Below are 22941 nucleotides of genomic sequence, written 5' to 3'. Positions count from 1 at the left end.
AAAACAGAACACTAGGCTTTACAGGAAGACCATGTACAATTATTTCTTTGTGACATTTCTGTCAGGTGTCATTAGCAAATCTGTCCTGTTGCCAGATACCCATTGACCCTTTAACACACAAATTACTGTGCCATTGTTCTAATGCTTCAGCCTTCTGACAGATAGGAACAAAGCAATCTATTGTCATGTTTTCTTCCCACAGAACACATTAACCAAGGTTCAGTGAACTTACAAATTGAATTTATGTACTTTATCCCATTGTCCAATTCTTGAGGTGAAAGACTTGTTATGGATAATTTCTTAGAAAATCTGTTAAAAATAAGATTGGGGGGTGTGTGGGTGAGTGGGTGTCAGAATCTGAACCACCAAGGAAGGGATTAGGGTTTGTTTTAATATCAAATAGATAGTTTTGCATCTTTATGGAGAAGCGTATGTTTTTGTCGATGAAGACATACACAAAAGGAAGCAGCCAAATTCAACAATTTGAAATGAATAAGTTTCAAACACTAGTAATTTCACTTCATCCCTGAAAAGTTTCTAAACAGCAGTTCTTACATAATATATTTATACAGCTATAATATTCAAAGATGGTGCTACTGAAGGGATATTACTTCCGCATGTGGGTGAGGCTCAATAGGCCTAAATGTAACTGACACTTCTTGTCAAGTGTGGTGTAAAAATTATCCATTGCAAAGCGTGGCATCTGTTGCCATTTTTGAACATACTTCTTGGACTCTCAACTTCCTTGGAATTTCTGTTTATTGGAGAGCAACTCCTCCTCCCTCTCTCGGTCTCTCTCTCTTTTGGCATTTGTTATGTGCTTATTACGTGCTGAGCACATTGCTGAGCAGATTGGGTTGGACACCGTCCCTGCCCCACATCGGACCCACGGTCTTAATCCCCATTTTACAGATGAGGTAACTGAAGCACAGAGAAGTTAAGTGACTAGCCCGGGATCACACGGCAGACAAATTGGGGAGCCGGGATTACAACCAAATTCCTTCCGAATTACAAACATCCACCTCAATTCTCTACACAGCACCTTGGGTTATCTGTTAGCACCCCATTACTCAAGTCTCATCCAAAACTAGGAGCATTACTTTAACGCTAGTGAATTGGACCCCTCTGGACCCCACTGTTGGTATTTAATTTTGAGTGTGGGTCAATCAGTAGTATAATGCAAGAGTCACATGGGCCGTCTGTGAGAGGGAATGGTCTCAGAAGGTCAGTAAGAGGTTGCTCCCCAGCTAAGCTTTGTAGATCTGCAGTTTGGTTTGAAGTTGGATTACAAATCGTAATTGCCAAATTCTGCTATCATCCCATAACACTTGGAAGCATTCTCAGAACAGTTTTCTACTGCATTTCCCTCCACGTCATCAGGTACCTAGTATGTACGTAAGTCAAATTCCTGAAAGCATAGAAGTTCTGTGGGACTGATGAAGATCTGTGGTTTGCTTTAGGGTCACGTTGGGCTGTGAATGGCTGCCTCACGGGAATGTGTTTTCCCAGTGACTTAGATATTATAAATTGAAATCTATTCCAGAACCTCTGGTGAAGTCATAATGAAATTCTTTCATATGCCATTGTAATGATAAATATCGCTAGCCTTTTGTTTCATCTCTGTTGAAGTATTTCAAATCAGAGCTTGACAACTTTAAATGAGAATTGTAATATGAGTGTCTTCTCAGGAGACTGTGATGTGAAAGCTTTTCTAGTGTGGTAATGGTCTTTCAATTTTAGTAACACATTTGTCCAACCCAAAGTTGAAGAGCAGCCGTTTTCTTAAAGCACCTTTCAGCAAGCTAACTGCTTCTGAACACTGTTGCCTATCTTTGGATTCCTCTTCCATTAAGGTCCGATTCAGTTCATCCACTTTCTTAAATTCATGCAAGACTTTTCAGTAATAGTAATAATGATGGGATTTGTTAAGAGCTTACTACATACAAAGCACCATTCTAAGCGCAGAGGAGGATACATGGTGATCAGCTTGTCCTACGTGGGGTTCACAGTCTTAATGTCCATTTTCCAGATGAGGTAACTGAGGCACAGAGAAGTTAAGCCTAAAATTTTAGGCTAAATCTGAAGTTTTGCTGGTTGTGGAGAAACCATCACTTCTTAATCTGTTTCGGCATCTTGCAGCGACACGTTGTATTGGCAAATTTTGATGATACCCTCCTAGGACAATGATTCCTCTCACTAAGATGTAGCTAATATAGGGAATGTGTCTGCCAATTCTGTTGTACTCGCTCAAGTGCTTAGGGTAATGCTCTGCACATAGTAAAAACTAAGTAGATACTCTTGATTCTTTCAGTTATAGATTAAGTTGCCTCTGTTCAACAGCTTTTTTTATCGTGTACTCAGCTCTTCAAAGCTCTGAAAATCTAACACAACTGTGAAAAGAGTTTTCTCCAAGATCCAGAGACTTAATCTCAACCCACATGGGGAGGGATGTACTTAGTTGGAATGTTAGCTTGGAATTTCTGGGCTTGTTGCGAGTATACTAGGTAAGGTGTCAAACAATACAGGTTGCATTCCTGGGGTGGTTGCACTGTGGGATCGTTGTAACCTGGGTTATTCCTGTAGTTGTGCTTCTGAAGAATATTATGTAACAGAAAAATGGCATTATAATACATATGCAATATATATGATAATTACAGCACTACCATTTCTTTGTACATTGCATTTAATTGCACCAATTTGTATCCAGAAAGTCACTTGGTGTGGGAAGAGCATTTCTCAATTCTCCAACAGCATCCTCTCCACTCCTACCCAACACTGAAAGCATGTGTTATAGGAGAACTGATTTTAACATTTGGGGGAATCCCAAATAAGAAAACAAAATGTCATCCCAAGTTGCTTCTGTTTCATTCCATTTCAAGTCTATCTGAATGCGTTTACTTTTGCTATTCCCACTTTAAAGTGCTTTGTGGGATTGCAGCAGGAAAGATAAGCAGGACTTGTTTACTGGGTTTTTTTGTTCATTTATTTGAAATTGAGTATTGAAGATTATCTTTGGGTTGTCCTTTCTTTAGTGCCTTAATTCAACTGGTTTCCACAGAATCTGTCTTGAGTTTTTCTCTTCTCATCTTCTCACACTGCCTCTGAGCACACCCATTTGCAATCAGTTCCCCCACTCACTTCACATTCACACACCACTGTCAAGCTACAGGAGTAACCGTAGCCTCACTCGGCAGAAGGTAGTCTTTTACATTTCTATTTAACAACTAGATAGTGTTACAAGCAACTTTCCCTCTTTAGAAATATGTGGATGGAAAAGCAGCCTTCCTGATCTGCTAGTAATAATTGTATCTAAGCGCTAGGTATAATATATCAAGTTGGACAAGGTTCTTGCCCCACGAGGGGTTCACAGTCTAAGGGGGAGGGAGATGGATAATTCAACCCCCACTTTAATGGATGAGGAAACTGAAGCACAAAAAAGTGGAAGTGACTTGCCCAAGATCACACAGCAGATAGAGCCAGAATTAGAAACCAGGTCTTTTGACTCCCGGGACTGTATTCTTGCCCCTAGGCCACAATGCTTCTGCTAATTCTGTAATGAAAGTTGTCTTTGGTAGTATTTAGGAATTGACTGGTTGAAGTTTGCTGATAACTAGATGTTATAGTTTTTCAGATTTATCTGTATGCTCATACATTTGGTCTAGTGGATAGAGCACAGGCTTGGGTGTCAGAAGGACCCGGGTTCTAATCCCAGCTCTGCCAGTTGTCTGCTGTGTGACCCTGGCCAAGTCACTCCACTTCTCCGTGCCTCATTTACCTCATCTGTAAAATGAGAATTAAGACTGTGAGCCCCATGCTGTTGACTGTGTCCAACCTGATTACCTTGTATCTACCCCGGTGCTTAGAACAGTGTTTGGCACATAGTAAGCACTTGACAAATACCATAATTATTATTAATAGTTATTATTGTATGTCAGGTGTCAGTTTTTCTGTTAAATGGAAGCATTATCATTAGAGAAATCTTAATCACTTGACTTCACAGTTAGTGGTGTTTAAATAGCGTAATAAATATTTGATTTCTAATCAACCTATCAATTGCCTTTGTCTTTTGTAGGAAAAGTCATCAATAAAGACTTGCGTCATTATCTGAGCCTTCAGTTCCAGAAAGGATCTATTGATCACAAACTCCAGCAGGTGATCAGAGACAATCTCTACTTGAGAACCATCCCATGTAAGTATCAGAGGAGCTCCAAACATATTTGGAGAAAATACCAAAGTAAGGGTACCTGCAACACACCGAGGGAATAATTACTCTTCTGTGGGTGAAAGTCTGTTTTAGTAACAAATTTACTGAAAGTACGGAATACGACATCCAGAAGGGTCACTAGCATTGTATAATCATGACTACCCCTTTCCCTGGGGAATGTTGAATCATCAAATCAAGGTTCCCTAAAGAAGCTTTGTCCCATCTCTTCTCCTTCCTCAACCTGGAGGTTCCAGTCCTCTTGAGAAACGTAAATTAGGATCTTCTTTCTCCCTCTCTGATGAGAAGTGAAACTGATGTCTTGCATCCGTGAAGCCTCAGATCTGAAGCTAGTTTAGAAGCTGGACTCAGAATCGAGATTTCAAGGGGATTCTCTTTCTAGACTGGAGAAGGTTCCTTGAACCCACCCCATCTTCATCCAGATATCATTCTTAGACTTTTCCAGATTTGACCTGCGGCCCCTGCCGAGTGCTAGAGCTGGTCTAAGTTTTCGAGGGGTGGGCTTGGCTGGAGCACAGACTGTAGTTTAGAAAGCCTTTCTTGAGATACTGCTCCCCTAGTTTATGCTGAGAAGTCTTTTGCCATCTGGGAGGATGTCCAAACACATCACTTTCCCAGCAGTACTCCATGTGATAGCAGCTGCTTTACATTCTACTGTCCTTTTAATAAACTACAGAAGAATACATAATTAAATTGATTGAACTAAAAACAGCCCCACATGCCCAAGCTAATGGACATCAAAATGAAATTCATATAGTTCCTCTTGATTGATTGTTGAAAGATTGCTGATTTTCTGAGAACACTAGAGAGACAAACAAGTAGATGAAGTATTATAATTAATTCCAAGGGGTTGTTTCAAGAAATGATGTTAAATGAAGGGGAGAGAATCTTTCGTGGGAAAATGTTTTGGAGTAATTGGAAAAAAATGTTAATATTTTCCTTTCCTAAAAGGGAAACATCTTTTAGTGCCTTTTATTTCAGTTATTTTACTGTTAGAAGTAAATATTTATATATGATCAATAATCCCCCATTGCAGTTGATTTTTTTCTCATCTTTTTCAAAATGTCTCAAGTTGTAGCTGAACTTGGAAAAAAAACAATAAAAAATATCATTTACTTAAACGTGCCTTTCTACACAGAGTAAAAGAAATTTATTTTAATTAGATCATGCTTATGATGACTTTCCATGAGGAATCCCTTGCCAGCCATAACTTTGCTTTCCATTAATGCTCATTGTGAAAATGCCTACTTCTAGTAACATTAAATTTCAAGGAATGATGCTTTTCTGGCGTGTTAATCATTTGAAGAAGAAGAAGAAAAGGAGAATGATTACAAAAATCTTTTCTAAGGAGAAAGGGAGAAAACCACTAAATTCCCGTTACAGTTATGTAAGTGAGTTGTTGCTGTTTTGGAGGAAGTATTTATTTAGGGAGACGTGGCAGAGACATTTTTGAAAATGAAGTTTTCTTTCATTCTAATTAGACACACTCTTCACCAATGTAGTGTTTGCACAAATTTCATGAGCAAGGATAATTGAGAATTGCCTCTGTTCATTGAGGTTGAAAAGGACTGGGTTTTGTTTCTCAGATGGTTAAGCATCCCTTAACCGCTCAAATTCTTACTATATCAGAGTGTTTGAGTTGTAGCATTGTATAGAATTAGACTACCTGGTTTATTGTTTAAAATCCATTTTTAATCCATAAATCATTTTATTGTCCTAGTTTTGAATCGTAATGGAAATGTTTTGTCTTGGATCTACCGGAAGCAATATTGAGAAGCAGCATGGCCTAGCGGAATCAGAAGGATCTGAGTTCTAATTCTGATTCTGCCACTTGTCTGCTGTGTGAACTTGGGCAAATCACCTAACTTCTCTATGTTTGTTACCTCTTCTGCTGCAAAATAGGGATTAAAACTGTGAGCCCCATTTGATACATCATCTGTGTCCAACGTGATTAGTTTGTATTTACCCCAGTGCTTAGTACAGTGTCTGGCACATAGTAAGCGCTTAACAAATACCATAAGAAAAAAACAAAAAACCCAATAATACCTCAGATCTGTATTTCCTCTCAGTTCTCTGCCAAGTATATTCTCGTTCCCACTGAATATGTTGCGAAACTTTGGACATCTTGATGCTTCTCTTTTTCTTTTTTACTCAGTTCTTTTTTCCCTTTCTAGGTACTACAAGGGCCCCTAGGGATGGTGAAGTCCCTGGGGTCGACTATAATTTCATTCCTGTCGAGCAGTTCAAAGCCCTGGAGGAGAGTGGAGCATTGTTAGAAAGTGGAACATATGATGGTATGTTACTCAGTATAAGAAAATCATATCCAGAAGGCTACCTGAACGGCAGTAAAACCTTGAAAGAACATCTGATCCAAATATAAAAAGTTACGGCTTTTCTTTTTCTCGGTGATTTGAATTTGATTGGGAGTTTTATGAGTTACTGGACTAAAATTAGTGGATTAATAAATACCCAGGAAAGTCACAATTACCTCACTGCGTAAAGAATCGTAGGCCTAACAGTATTCCAGAAGGCACACTAGTTAACGTAAACTAGTAAACGTTTCAACGTCTCCTCTTACCGGGTAACCTGGTCCCAGATTTCACTGTTCGTTTATTCGTGTTTATTGAGCGCTTTCTGTGTGCAGAACACTGTACAAAACACTTGGGAGAGTACAGTACAACGACAAACAGACACAAGTCCCGCTATCTTCCAAAAATAAGGCAAGATCTTAATTTACTTTCTTAATCATTATGGGGCCTGCCTATTGACTGAAGTTTCCGGCTCCAGCTGGAAACTTCTAGGCATACGTGGCTGTAGGACAGGCCCGTAAATACCGTCATCACTGGCCTGTCATAGGTCATTATTTAGGTCAGGCCGATTGTGGTGATTGTTAATTGTGGTATTTAGCACATTTACTAGGTGCAGAGCACTACAGTAAGTCTTGAGGTAGGTACAAGGTAATAAGAACAGGTATAGCATCTGTCTCATACTGTGCTGACAATCTAAACGATCAGTTATTGAGATTGTGCCAAGAACACTACCTAGCTACTGGGAATATGCAATCCAGGGAATGTACAGCAGGAGCAAATGTGGCCTAGTGGAAAAAGCACTGGCTTGGGAATCAGAGGGCCTGGGTTCTAGTCCCAGCTCTGCCACTTGCCTGCTGTGTGACCTTGGGCAAGTGACATAACTTCTCTGGGCCTCCATTTCCTCATATGGAAAATGGAGATTTAATACCTGTTTTCATCTTACATAGGCTGTGATCCCCATGTGGGGCAGCGAGTATGTTCGACCTGATTGTTAGCATCTACCCCAGCACTGTTGCAGGGCTTTGCACATAATAAGCCCTGAACAATTACCACTGTGATTCTTGTCATCATCATCGCCACCTCGGTCATCATCACTTTAAGAGACCCTGCCCCTGCCTTCGAGGACCTCACAATGTAATAGGGGAAAGACAGAAATTATGTTCAGATGGTGTGCTCAAGAAGAAGAACAAAGACATAAGAGGAAGTAGTCCAAGTATATCAGGATGAAATAAACCCAAATAAATCATTGAATATTTAACTGCAAATATAGGTTCCTATTCACTCAGGAGAGGATAAAAAAGACCAAAGTGCTAAGGGTGGTTGTTGGATTGTTATATGGGGAACGGCTTTCTGATGGCGCTTCCAAGATGACGACCAGGCAGATTTGGGGGAGGAGGGAGTTCCAGGTCGAGAACGAAGGAACAGAAGGTGAGCTGGAGAGCAGCAGGTGATGAGAGCTGGCGATTTGTAAGGTGGGGAGGGCTGGTTGACCTGGAAGCCAATCGAGAAGAGTTTTTGTTTGACGTAAAAGGAAGTCATTGAAGGTCTTTGAAGAGCGGAGAGTGGTTTTTGAAGAGTGAGCACTTGAAAAAGATGATTGATGTAGCAGCATGTTATGCAGCCAGCGTACAGCCCAGGCGATGATACTGACACCAGGAATCTAAGTTCTTTAAATCAGTTCTTCCTGACATTGAAATGCTTTTTGACATTTTTCCAATCCTAAGCAAATATTATCTCCTAGGTTGGTTTAGTTAAGGTTAATCATCTTAGTTATCAATTTCATGAAGTGCAGTGCTAATTAGTGCGCCAGAGCTCTGTGGTTAGCATCGCTGATTGAAGTACCATTCCATTTCCCTGCTTGTGGCCTAGTTGTGTTCATTTGGCTAAAAGTCTCACAGTACCCTCTACTGCATATCCTTTGGAGTAGATGAGATTTCTGCATATTTGATTGTAAAATAGTCCTTATGTTGTGCAATATCCAATAACAGAAGTCTTGCTTGATATAGATTTTCAAAGCATTTTAGTACATTTGAATTGCATTTAAATATAATACATTATGCAGTGCCTTTTTATATCCCTGAAAATGAACACTGATGTTTTTAAGTTATGTGATGGAACCATTTTTTAATCCCATTCAGCCTTTTTGAACAATGCAGCAATGCAGATCTGAAAGCACATTAAAGCCAATTTAGTGAATAGCTCGTATTTTTTTAAATTCCAAAATATAATTCAATTAGTGCTGAGAAGCCCAGGAAGGAACTGCAAGGACATTACATTTTAATTACTTGCTATTTAACATTTAAATAATGAACACATTGAGTATCTATCTTTAGTTAACAGACGGTAGTACATTTTGTACTGAAAGAAGTGTCTCAACTATAAAAGCCTCGAAGAGTGCAACATTCGTAGTACAAACCATAGGAAACATCATGTAGTGCGTAAATTCTGAAAATGCAGTGTTGGGTTTATATTTTCTTCTTGCAGAACCCCAACATGTTTCAGAATAGTCTTAAAATGAAGTGCCTAATGTTTTAATGCATAAACATAGACTCAGGGGTCAAGGCCAGGTTCCTTCCTCCCCCCCTCCGCCCAATTCCACTGTGCATTTGCTCTGCTTTTTTGGATAAGAAATATAGCCTCTTTGTGCCTCAATTCCCATAACTGTAAACTACTTTACAGGAATTTATAAGATTATTGTTACAATCAGTTTCTCCCCTTTCCAGTCCATACTTGAGTCTGCTGCCCAGTTCATTTTTCTAAAAAAAAAAGTCCAAGTCAGTCCACTCTTCAAGAACCTCCAGTGGTTGCCCTCTGCATCAAACAGAAATTCCATGCAGTTGGCTTTAAAGTGCTCAATCCCTCCTGCCTTATCTTGCTGATTTCATACTCCAGCCCAGTCCACGCAATTTGTTCCTATAATGCCAACTCGGATCTTGTCTGTGTCACCTCCACCCCCTCGACCATCTCTGGCCTGGAACTCCCTCCTCCTTTAAATGCAACAGGCCATCACTCTCTCCATCTTCAGAACCTTATTAAAACCACATCTCCTCCAAGAGGCCTTCCCTGACTAAGCCTTATTTTCCCCTATCTCACCTCTCTCAACTAGGCACTTGTAAATGGGAGCCCAATGTGGAACGGGGACTCCGTATGACCTGATTATTCTGTATCCACCCTAACACCCAGAACTGTGCTTGGCACATAGTAAGCACCCACCAAATACCAGAATTATTATTATAAGGACTAGGTCCAACCTAATTAATTTGTATCTACTCCACTGCCTACTTGGAACAGTGTTTGACACATAGTAAGCACTTAAATGCCATTAAAAAAGTGAACTTCACTGTCAGTAGCTTCTTCATAGAATATGACTAATAGATACCTATTCACTCTCAGAAAGGGAAATACTTTGCTTCTTAAAGCCAACCTAAGGTCATCAATCCTTTTGAAAGTCCCACAGAGTCTGAAAAACTCTTCACTGGAAGTTCATGATGCACCGTTTTGCTCTTTCATCAGCCATCTAGGGAAAATCAAAGGGTAGCCTCCCCATTGTTTCTCCGTGTTTGAGGAGCTTATTTAAATTCAACCTTCTGGTCAGAAAGTTTCCCTATCTCTGGGACATCAATGTAGTCCTAGCTCAATTTACTAAATTTTCCTTTGAACTAATGTAAAATAGAAGCCTAAAACATTGCATAGAAGAGTTTTTCTGGAGGCTGTTTCCTCACCCTGAGCTTTGGTCCACGATAATTAATTCTCCTTTACCCAAGGTAGCCCTGCTGTTGGTCTAGTAGAAAGAGTGTAGCTCTGGGGATCAGGAGACCTGGGTTTTAGTCCCGGCTCTGCAAATAGGGGAAATGCCTGCTGGGGCTATGTCATGAGTGGTGAATATTTATGAACAGCTTAGGTGGATAGAACCTCGAATGCCGAATTTAGCTGGTTACTGTGAGCAGGAAAGACCTCATTGTTTAACAAGGTAACTGTGTCCTATGCTATTATTGCACTACAGCACAGCAGCATTATGCTGCAGTCACTTCAGCCACAAATGGGTCCTCTACAATAAAAAACAAAAACTCTTCATGTGCAATTTGCAGTGTACTTCACCCTTACCCAACTACTCATTCATCACATTCCTAACAGAAGCACAGCCAGCAGGGAGGAGAGAGAAAATGGTGCTGAACAAACCATTATCACTACAAGAAATTCTTTCAAGCAGGTTCTCTGTCCTGAAGTCGCATTAGAGAGGCTTTGCCATTATTCCCATCTCATCAGCACTCTTCTAAAGAACCAGATCCTTTGCTTGAGATGAACCTTTTCCATCTGAAAGTGTATTTCACTCATTTTAACGTCATAATATTAGAGTAACGATGGTCTTTATTGTATAATTTTAGAACTTACTGCTAAGTTAGACAGAGCCCTGGCAAACGCTTTTCCTCTGAATTTGACTCCCAAATGAGAGTTGAATGGTTAGTTAAGAGAAGAAAATTATTTTAATCATGTTCTAAAGCTCTTATTTTTACTGGAAACCTGCTGATCTTGACAATTTAGCATAATGAAGTTTAAATGTTTTCTTCTTTCCCATGTGTGGTCCAATATGAAGTTATGCTGAGGCATTTTCCATTTGTCCAGTAAAGTGTCTGATGAAATGACAAGACTAGGATGCCAAGGAATCACTTTTTAAAATGGGTTCTGGGTAAATAGATATATATTGCATAGAGTTTGCTCTTGATTTCAACTTACCAAGTTTGCTTGTTTCACCAGAAAAGTTAATTATGGAGCATATTATAAAAGAAACCCTTCTTTTCTCCTACCCATTTCTCCTGGTTTTATCTTATATTGAAACATTCATGTGTGTAAATTAGCATAAAAAATCAGACTTGCAGTGGGTATAGATTTTACTGTACAGTGAATCCTAGGTTTTTCAGAAATATAATGTCTGGGTTTGATTAAAGCCAGTGAATACAATTAAAACTCCATTATTAAATGTCAAGGAAGGGTTGTAAGTTATATGTGCTAGCTGAGATACCCGTTAATGATCAGGTCTCATAATTATTGCTTTTTTCTCTCCCTACCAGGAAACTTCTATGGAACTCCCAAGCCTCCAGCAGAACCTAGCCCTTTTCAGTCAGATCCAGTTGATCAGGTGCTCTTTGATAATGATTTTGACACAGAATCCCAACGAAAAAGAACCACATCAGTCAGCAAAATGCAAAAAATGGATAGTTCTCTTCCTGAGGAAGATGAAGAAGAAGATAAAGAAGCTCTTAATGGCAGCGGGGTTTCAGGTCAGTACCACATGAGAAAGGGTAGTAGTAAAATATTCTGATTCTTTCTTCAATGTAATAGGAAGAGTGTCATATATTTGGGTTGCTTTTGTATTTAATCCATTTATTTTGAAAATACAGCTGTGAAATATGTGGGAAAGCATAAGCAAATGGCTGCATTTGGGGCTATGGCTAATCAAATCTTTTTTAACATGTTTGAATTATTGAGAAGGGAGAGAAAAGGTCATAGATTGTGAAATCTGCAGATAGCTAAATTAAGATATGCTGAAAGTAATTGGATTATGTTTTCTTCTGAAGCAAACAATCCTCTCTGACTGTAAGAAAACATTACTTTATTCCACCTCTTTAGTGTACAAAGCCAAATTATAACATTGATATATTATATGAGGCTATAATGTTATATGATGTTTTGGATCCCCTTCTATTCTCCATCTATATCCACTCCCTTGGAGAACTCATTCACTCCCTTGGATTCAACTACCCTCTCTATGCGGATGATTCCCAAATCTACGTCTCCAACCCTGATCTGTCTCCTCCTCTGCAGTCTCCTATTTCTTCCTCCCTTCAGGTCATCTCTACTTGGATGTCTCACCGACACCTCATATCCCTACCCAAATCCTATCTCCCCCTGACTTTCCCATCACTATAGACAGCACCACCATCCTTCCTGTCTCATGAACCCATAACCTTGGCTTTGCCTCAAGTCATCTCTCTCAGTCAACCCACGTATTCAATCTATCACCAAATCCTGAAGTTTCAGCCTTCACAACATCGCTAAAATCCACCCTTTCCTCTTCAGACTCTTACCACTTAATTCAAGCACTTATCCTCTCCTGTCTTGATTACCACATCAGCTTCTTTGCTGATCTCCCTACCTCCTGTCTCTTCCCCACTTCAGTTCACACTTTGCTCTGCTGCCCAGATTACTTTTCTACAAAACTATTCCATCCATTTATCCCCACTCCTCCAGTGGTTGCCCATCCACCTCTGTATCAAATAGAAATTCCTTACCATAGCACTCAGTCACTTTTCCCCCTCCCCTTACCTCCCTGGTTTCATACTACAACCCAGCCCGCACACTTCGCTCCTCTAACGCCAACCTACTCACTGGGGCCTTGATCTCCTCTATTTTCCCGCTGGCCCCTCACCCGTGTCCTTCCTCTTGCCTGGAATGCCCTTCTTCATATCTGACAGCGGACCATCACTCTCTCTACCTTCAAAGCCTTATTAAGAGCACATCTCCTCCAGGAAGCCTTCCTTTCCGGGCTAAACTCAAATCTCCTCTTTTCCCACTCCCTTCTGTGCCACCCTTGCATTTGGGCTTGCACCCTTTATTCACCTCCCCCAGCCTCAAAATGTCCATTATTCATTTATTTATTTTAATGACTGTCTCCCCGCTCCAAACTGTGAGCTTGTTGTGGGCAGGGGAGGTGTCTATCATACTTGTTACATTGTACTCTCCCAAGCACTTAGAACAGTTCTCTGCACATAGTAAACACCCAATAAGTGCACCTGATTGATTGATATAAGCCTTTTATAGCTATATTAGATCTAGTTCAAGGTTGTTGTTTTTTTCAAACTAAAGCCAGAAATCATTCAAGGAAAATCATATGTGGCAAATTATTCAGTATTTTTTTTTCCAGTTTTAAGAACTACAACCAAGAGTCATTAGAAATTTACAATCAAATATTTGGTTATATTTGTTGAGCGCTTCCTGGTTGCAAAGCACTCTACTAAGCGCTTGGGAGAGTAGATGGTGTTATACATTTCATTTTAGGTGAAAGCTTAAGGTTCTTTGAGGGAAAAATGTTAATTTATCCATTTTTCATGGTGCTCTGCTCCGAACAGTCACAGAAAATAAAGACAGATATTCAGATTCTTCCGATTGGATGAAGACAGTTCCTAGTTACAACCAGACCAACAGCTCCATGGACTTCAGAAATTATCTGACAAGAGATGAAAGCTTGGAACCTCTGCCCAAGAACTGGGAAATGGCCTACACTGACACTGGGATGATCTATTTCATTGAGTAAGTAAACATAACTTACTGTGGAATTTGTAAGCTCTTACTTGGTTAAAAACCTTTTTAGAAGCTTCCATTTAACTCCATTCTTCAGATCAAAATACTGTTTTTGTTCCAAAGTCTTCCAGCTGAAATCTAGCGCTCTTGTTGTTCATTCCACCTGTTTTCAGTGATTTATTTCAGTAGCCTGAATTTCTGAGGAGATAATGAGGTTTAGTAAAAGAGTGATTTTTTTTTTTTGAAAACCAGAATCTCTAAGGCATACACAAGTTTAGCCTCTGTTGATTTAAATAGGGTATGGAAAAAGTGTTTTCCGTGTTTCTGCCATGCTGAGTGCAGTGGGTTTGTGAACCTGAGAAATGATAAAAAAAACTGTTGTGTGTTAAGTACTTAGGATATGCCAAACATTATACCAAAGCACTAAAGTAGATCAAAGATAATCAGGTCAAATACGATTCCTGTCCCCCAGAGGGCTCCGAGCCTAAGTGGGAAGGAGATCAGGTATTACAGATGAGGAAACTGAGGCACAGGGACATCAAGTGACTCTTCCGAAGTCACACAGTAGGCAAGTGGCAGAGCCATCTTTGGTTATTACTCATTAAGTAATAGGTCACTTACTATTCAGGGCCCTTACTTTAATTCATCTTAGAAGTTAATAGATCTCAGTGTTATAGAACTCACATTTAATATGTAGAGACCCAATGGGTCAAATAATATGGGAGCAAGAAACTATAATGATGGAGCATAAATGGGCACTGGCCTAGCAGGCCGAAAGGCAGGCTTAGTAGACCTACTAGAGATGAGAATTGGGTACATGTACGTTGTACCAAACAGCAGTGTGGCCTAGTGGAAAGAGCACTGGCCTGGGAGCCAGAGGACCTGGGTTCTAATCCCAGCTCTGCCACTAATCAGCTAGTAAGTACTTAACACATGCCAAAATTATTATCATTTCTCGGTTAGGTTCGCAAACCCTCTGCACTCAGCCTGGCAAAAACATGGAAAACACTTTTTCCATACCCTATTTTAGTCACACTTAACTTCTTTGTGCCTCAGTTTCCTCAACTGCAAAATGGGGTTCAGTACCTGTTTTCCCTGCTGTGTGGAACAGGAACTGTATCTGGCTCCATTACCTTGTATCTACCATAGTACTTAAAACAGCCCTTGACACATAGTAGGCACTTAACCTACATTTTTAAAAATTATGATATTTATTATTCACAATAGCGGAGAATGTGATGTGAGTTTGCTTTGTTAGGTTTTGTTCTAGAGGAGCAGGGTTGCTAATAGAAAGAACACAGCCCTGAGAGTCGGAGTACATGGGTTCTAATTCCAGCTCTGCCACTTGCCTGCTGTGTGACCGTAGGCAAATCACTTAACTTCTCTGTGCCTCAGTTTTCCCATCTGTACATTGGGGTTTCATTTCCCGTTCCCCCCTCCAACTTAGACTGTGAGTCTGTTGTTGGACAGCGAAGTTGTCTGCCCTGATTAACTCATATTTACCCCAGCACTTAGAATGGGGTTTGTTACACCATAACCAACACAGCAGGCAAGTGGCAAAACTGGAATTAGAACCCAGGTCTTCTGACTCCCAGCCCCGTGTTTTTCTACTAGGACACACTGCTTCTCCATACTGCTTTACTGGTTTCCACTGGGCCACGGATGCTGTGCTCGCTCTTAGTAAAATGTATGTAAATTAGTACAATTGTCAGGTTTTCTGCAATTTGCAGAGAACTGTTTCTCTAAATGCTACCATGTCTTCATGACCCTCTGGTTCTCATGCACTGGAAAGCACTGATATTTCCAAATCTCTCAGTTATTATTAATGATAATAATAATAATAGTATTTGTTAAGCACTTACTATGTGCCAGGCACTGTTCTAAGCACTGGGGTAGATACAAGATAATCGGGTTGGACACAATCCCTGTCCCACTCAGGGCTTCACAGTCTTAATCCCCATTTTCCAGATGAGGGAACTGAGGCATGGAGAAGTGAAGTGATTTGCCCCAAGTCACACACCGAACAAGTGGTGGAGCCAGGATTAGAAACCATGACCTTCTGACTCCCAAGCCCCTGTTCTAGCCACTAGGCCGTTCCCTTTTACCGGAGTTGGACGATCTAGGTAGGCACTGATTTAGTGTCCTTTGGAGTAGCAGCCTGCAGTCTTTCAAGGCTGGAGAGGCCGAGAATAGGAGCACTGACAGCCAACATCGGAGTTCCACTGTCACCCTTTGCTCAACTCTCACTCATTCAGTCTGTCGTCGTATTTATTGAGCACTTACTATGTGCAGAGCACTTTACTAGATGCTTAGGAGAGTACAGCATAACAGTATAACAGACACATTCCCTGCCCACAACAGACTCACGGTCTAGAGCAGGAGACGGACATTAACATAAATATGTAAACTACACATCTGTACATAAGGGCTGTGGGGCTGGGAGAAGGGATTCATTCATTCATTCATTCATTCATTCATTCATTCAATAGTATTTATTGAGTGCTTACTATCTGCAGAGTACTGTACTAAGTGCTTGGAATGTACAAATCGATAACAGATAGAGACAGTCCCTGCCCTTTGCCGGGCTTACAGTGTAATGGGGGGAGACAGACAGACAAGAACAATGGCAATAAATAGAATCAAGGGGAAGAACATCTCATTAAAACAATAGCAAATAAATAGAATCAAGGTGATGTACATCTCATTAACAAAATAAATAGGGTAATGAAGATATATACAGTTGAGGGGATAAGTACAGTGCTGAGGGGATGGGACGGGAGAGGGGGAGGAGCAGAGGGAAAGGGGGGAGAAGAGGTTTTAGCTGCGGAGAGGTGAAAGACGGGGTAGAGGGAGCAGAGGGAAAAGGGGAGCTCAGTCTGGGAAGGCCTCTTGGAGGAGGTGAGCTTTAAGTAGGGTTTTGAAGAGGGGAAGAGAAGTAGTTTGGCGGAGGTGAGGAGGGAGGGCATTCCGGGACCGCGGGAGGACGTGGCCCAGGGGTCGACGGTGGGATAGGCGAGAACGGGGGACGGTGAGGAGGTGGGCGGCAGAGGAGCAGAGCGTGCCGGGTGGGCAGTAGAAAGAGAGAAGGGGGGAGAGGGATGAATAAAGGGAGCAAGTCAGGGTGCCACAGAAAAGAGTTGAAGAAAAGGAAAAGAGGGCTTAGTCAGGGAAGGCCTCTTGGAGGAGATACGCGTTCAGTAAAGCTAATAACATCACTCCTTACCAATCCCTTAAAGCCCTGTTCCTGGAGCCCCACTCACCATTCCAACCTGGAAGCTCTGCCCATTAGTCTGGCATATCGGAATTTTAGCTGTCCAGAGTCGGTCCGACCTTCTATACGTCTTCTGAAAACTAGCAACGGGACAAGTTAAATACCTTCCCGGGCCTCTCTAATAATTAGCTTGGATGATTGGAGAGCTCTGAACATAGCTAATGTAGAGGAAAGGTAGCTTTTAATCTTTTTATATCCTCAGATGGTAGCTTTAGGTTACATTTTGCTATCGCCTCAACTGTTCAGTGCCTTTTCTTATTTTGTCCCATGTAATTTGAAGACTTGAAAAGTATTAGTGTGTCGGGCAATATGACCATACTATTTGGTGACTGGCGCGTGGTGACCCAGCCTGATGTCTGCGGCCCCTGTCCTGTAATTACATTAATAAATGGTACTGACTAAAAGCATCTGTGGATCCCTCCTGTTGAAAATATGGAGGGCTGTACATATCCAAATGTGCCTGATTCATTCGTTCTGTTTTCTGTTGAATTTAGTGCTTTGTACAGTGAATTCAGTTCTGTGAAGTAAGTTGAGTTCAGTTGTCTTGCTGCAGTCCACTAGTGCATGTTTTCATCATGCAATTTGGATAAAGTGGTAATGGAAGATTAGGGAGCCTTCTTTCCTCAGTGCACATCTGTCCCAGTTATAAAATAATCCACACTGACATGAGTAGATTTGTTGTAGGATTGCGCACGGCACGAGTAACACTCTCCCAAATGCTTAGTACAGTGCTGTATACATAGTAAGCACTCAGCAAATACCATTGATTGGTAAAGGTATTTTCCATAATGCTTTCAAGAGCACAGGCACCTGCTAGTGCTCTTAATTTCTTCCATGAAAATAGTGTGAAATGAAAGAGTATTAAACAAAGTATAGATCCCTATAGATTATAGGAAATAATGTAAAAAGTATTAATGTATTCCCAGCATCCCCAAAAGTGATTCAGACAATATAAATTTATGTAAACATTGCTTAAAAAACACAAATGTCATTTCCTTATCAAATATAAATATATACCAATAATGGAAGATTTAAATTTAGATTTTTTGGAGGGGAGGGGAGTACACGTGTAAAGTACCTAAATTTTCAAAGTGCTATATTTTGCATCCTACTGAGCAGAAAAACACCTTATGCTAACCCACTAGAGATGTCATTATCTATGCTAACTAGGTGTGCTATTATCTATGCTAAATTGAAGTGGGCTATAATCAAGTCAGTTTATTCAAGGCTATATATTCAAGTCAGTCAAAATACTTCAGAGAGAGTGGAGCTAAATCTTGCAGAATTACCTGGAATGGAAAGTGCCCTCCAAAAATTAAAAACTGCAAATAAAATAGCACTACTTTAAAATCCAGTAGCACTACTGAGAAAGAGCTTTAAAGAAAAAGCACTGTAATGGGGTTTACCCAACCATATTATAGCGGACCTGAATGTGTAAGTTTTATTGTGCATTGAAAGACATATTTTTTCTTTTAATAAGATTTTTTTTGAGAGTGATGTAACCAAACCTTTCAATTTAGTTCAGCAAGACTGCTTATTTTGCACTGGGCATGCTGCAGAATAAATGGCTGTGAACAGAAAACCGTGAAATTTTTTTTGATAGGTTTATATTTATAATTCCACATTCTCTGGTTGACTCCATTAGAGATGTCTCCAGGTTTAGTCAATCATATTTATTGTGTGCTTACTGTGTACAGGACACTGTACTGAACACTTGGGGAGTACAACCCAACAATATAACAGACACATTTGCTGCCCACAGTGAGCTTACAGTCTCTAAGGGGAGACAGATGTAATGTAAATAAATAAATACGATTATGTATATAAGTGCTGTGGGGCTGGCGGGGGTTGTAGGGAGCAAAAAAAAGAGAGCAAGTCAGGGTGACGCAGAAGGGAGTGGGAAAAGAGGAAATGGAGGCCTAGAAAAGGAAGTCCTCTTATAGGAGGTGGCCTTCAATAATAATAATGGTATTTGTTAAGCGCTTACTATGTGTCAGGCACTGTACTAAACTCTGGGGGATATAAGCAAATCAGGTTGGACACAGTCCCTGTCTCAACCCCCATTTTACAGATGAGGTAACAGGCACAGGGAAATGAGGTGACTTGCCCAAGGTCACACAGCAGACAGGTGGCGGAGCCAGAATTAGAACCCGTGACCGTCTGACTCCCAGGCGTATGCCCTATCCATTAGGCCATGCTGCCTCTCAATGAAGTTTTAAAGGTGGGGAGAGTAATTATCTGCCAGATATGAAAAGGGAGGGCATACCAAGCCAGAGGCAGGGTGTGGGCAAGAGGCCGGTGGCGATATAGACCGGATCGGGGTACAACGAGTAGGTTGGCATTAGAGGACTGCAGTGTGTGGGCTGGATTGTAGGAGGGGAGTAGCAAGGTGAAGTAGTAGGGGACAAGGAGATTGAGTGCTTTAAAGCCGATGTGGAGGTGGATGGACAATCACTGGAGGTTCTTGATTGGGGAAGAGACAGTAGCCTTTCTCACATTGCACTTTTAAAGCGAAAAAAATGAGTTCTGCAAGATTTTTAAACTTGAGATTTGAACTGGAGACAGGTGTGCAAACGTACAGGCATATTTATTCCTTGTATTTGAGCTACCGCCTTCCTTCCATTCACTGCTGTTTTTGATTGGAGTTTCTATTTTACAGCCACAACACCAAGACAACCACCTGGCTAGACCCCCGGCTCTGTAAGAAAGCCAAAGCTCCCGAAGACTGTGAGGATGGAGGTAAGAGACTCACTCTCTTGTCGCTTTCTCTTCCGTTTCCTTCCTCTTCTGACTGCGCAGATGTCTCTGTTCTTACAAAATAAAACAAAACTTTGCGGTACAGAAGCATAGAGGTAGGATGTTATTAAACATAACATAGTAAAGGAATTATTTTGGCATAAAGCCTGAGTCCCGATTAGACTGTGATTCCGTTATTGGGCAGGGATTTTCTCTATCTGCTGCCAAATTGTACTTTCCAAGCGCTTAGTACAGTGCTCTGCACATAGTAAGCGCTCAGTAAATAGTACTGATTGAATAAGAAAGATTGAGTGTAACCGAATCAGTATATGCCATTCATTGATATATCTTACCAGTTTTGAGGGCTTAAATATTTTGTAGGCTTTTCATTTGTTTACTTGATGGGAACAAATGAAATAATCCTCCTTATCCTCTGCTGCTTCTCAATAGCTATAATTTATCTCATTGTCTGTCTTCCGCCATTAGACTGTAAAACTCCTTGAGGCCAAGAATCATGTCTACCAAATACTGCATTCTTCCAAGTGTTTAGTATGGTGCTGCGCACCTAGTAAGCACTCAATAAATACCATCGATTGATGGAATGATTGATCGGAGACCAAGTCAGATCTTGGGGAAAATATTTTCCTCTTTTTCTCCTCCTTTCCTTCTTTCTGCTTCTCCTTCCGTAACAAGCATAAAGGTGCTTTAGTTTAGCCTTGCAGAGGAGAGCAAGATAGTGTGCCTTCCTCCCTCTTTCCTCTGATAAACTACCTACCAAGTAAATCAATAAAATGACTAGTCTTTTGTTCTTTCCCTGTCAAGTGAGAGTGTGGCTATTGCATATTTTCAGTTTTTTGTTCAGCATGATTCGTAGGGAGAGGGCGTTTTGTAGAAGTATTATCATCAATATCTAGGAAGTTGTCAGAAGATTTCTTTTCTGTTCTTAAAATAAATGATTATAACAGCTGCCTGGAGTCTTTGAGCTTGTTAAAGAAATCCGAAAGATCCTGTGATGAGACATCTCAGTGGTTTGATGGCAGTAAAATGACCTAGGAGACCATTGTAACTGTGAGGATTTCATGTTCCAGTCTTTGAGCGGAAGAAGTTTGGTCAGGTCATAGGACGGCGGACTTTGATCTCAGGGCAGAACATGACAGCTGCGCACTTAGAAGCTTCTCCTGAGAGCTGATCTCGTACAGTATTATGTCAGTCATGGAATAAGACTTTATTCACCAATGTCATTGTTTTTAATAGGCATAATTTGACTGATATGTCATCCTCAAAGGGATGGGGGAATGCAATTGAAAAAAGTAGTTTTCCCCACAGCGGAGTAAAAGTTAATAGCCTCTACTAATCCCATCCAAACCCTGTCCTCCCGCTCATTTTCCCTTCACTGTTGACGGCACCACCATCCTTCCTGTTTCACAAGCCAGTTGCCTTGGCATTATTTTTGACTCCTCTCTCTTGTCACGAGAAGCAGCGTGGCGCAGTGGAAAGAGCACGGGCTTTGGAATCAGGGCTCATGAGTTCGAATCCCAGCTCTGCCACTTGTCAGATGCGTGACTGTGGGCAAGTCACTTAACTTCTCTGTGCCTCAGTTCCCTCATCTGTAAAATGGGGATTAAGACTGTGAGCCCCACGTGGGACAACCTGATTCCCCTGTGTCTACCCCAGCACTTAGAACAGTGCTCTGCACATAGTAAGTGCTTAACAAATACCAACATCATTATTGTTATTATTATTATTATTATTATTATTGTCCACCCACAGAGTCAAGCCATCACTAAATCCTGTCAGTTCTACCTTCACATCGCGAAAGTCCGCCCCTTCCTCTCCTTCCGTACTTCTACCACATTAATGCAAGGACTTATCCTAGACTGCCTTGATTATTGTGTCAGCCTCCATGCTGACCTCCCTGCCTTCTGTCTCCTTCCACTCCAGTCCATACTCCATTCTGCTGCCTGAATCATTTTCTGTCACAAATGTACATATCATGTTTCCCCACTCCTCAGGAAACTCCAGTGGATGCCCATCCACCTCCACATCAAACAGAAACTCCTCACATTTGGCCTTAAAGCACGTAATCACCTTGCCCTCCTTCTATCTCACCTGCTACTCTCCTACAACCTGGCTCACGCCCTTTGTTCCTTCAAGGCTAACCGTCTCACCATACCTAAATCTCGTCTATCTCGCTGCCGACCTCTCGCCCACATCCTACCTCTGGCCTGGAATGCCATCCCTCTCATATCAAGCAGATAATTGCTCTCTCTCACTTCAAAGCCATACTGAAGGCACAATCTCCTCTAAGAAGCCTTCCTGACTAAGGCCTCCTCTCCTCACACTCCCTTCTGTGTTGCTCTTACTTGCTCCTTCATTCATCCTCCCCCTCATCTCCACAGCACATATGTATATATCTGTAATTTAGTTAGGTATCAATCTACTTATATTAATGTCTGTCTCCCCCTCTAGACTGTGAGCTCATTGTGGGCTTCTGTTGTTATAGTTTACTCTCCCATGTGCTTAGTACAGTGCCTTGCACACAGTCAATGTTCAAATATTGTGATTGAATGAATGAATGAATAAATGAATTGGGTAATTTGTAGACTCTGGGGTCTTGGTAGAAGGACCAAACAGAGGATGAATCTGAAGCATTTTCATTCTAGTTGGATTTTTAAATAAATTTGTAATGTAGACCATAAATTATGCACAAGGGCATAAATCTTAATCTACATTTCTAAAACCCTTTTGTTTTTTTTTGCAGTTTAAACCTAAATTTCTCATGGGCGATTAAACTGATGAAGCATGAGAGATTTTACTCTAATGAAGTGACATTATTAGGTTTTGAGGTTTACTTTTAAATCTGTTTAATATTTTACTTGGTAAGGTTGGATCTTCTATAAAATTATTGTTTTTGAATCTGGCCTAATAATAATAATAGTATGTATTAAGCGCTTACTATGTGTCAAGCACTATCTAAGTGCTGGGCAGATACAAGCTAATCAGGTTGGACACAGTTCCTGTCCCACATGGGGCTCACAGTCTTAATCCCCATTTTACAGATGAGGTAAGTGAGGCCCAGAGAAGTGAAGTGACTTGCCCAAGGT

The 22941-nt window shown here is 40.9% G+C and overlaps 1 protein-coding gene across 6 annotated transcripts in view; it reads left to right on the top strand.

Moving 5' to 3' along the window:
* The window catches only part of MAGI3 (membrane associated guanylate kinase, WW and PDZ domain containing 3), a 165762-nt gene that overhangs the window by 83240 nt on the left and 59581 nt on the right, over positions 1 to 22941 (top strand). For all 6 annotated transcript variants that reach the window (XM_029068412.2, XM_029068411.2, XM_029068407.2 and 3 more), the window contains exons 2-6: positions 4073 to 4189; positions 6397 to 6516; positions 11601 to 11810; positions 13659 to 13839; positions 19761 to 19840. In XM_029068412.2, coding sequence (XP_028924245.1) covers positions 4073 to 4189; positions 6397 to 6516; positions 11601 to 11810; positions 13659 to 13839; positions 19761 to 19840 — 708 coding nt within the window. The remainder of the gene's footprint in view (positions 1 to 4072; positions 4190 to 6396; positions 6517 to 11600; positions 11811 to 13658; positions 13840 to 19760; positions 19841 to 22941) is intronic.

This window comes from Ornithorhynchus anatinus, chromosome 7 (genome assembly GCF_004115215.2).
Source record: "Ornithorhynchus anatinus isolate Pmale09 chromosome 7, mOrnAna1.pri.v4, whole genome shotgun sequence".
Classification (NCBI taxonomy): Eukaryota; Metazoa; Chordata; class Mammalia; order Monotremata; family Ornithorhynchidae; genus Ornithorhynchus; species Ornithorhynchus anatinus.
Note: the sequence above shows the minus strand (reverse complement) of the source record. Positions and strands in the feature narration are given on the sequence as shown.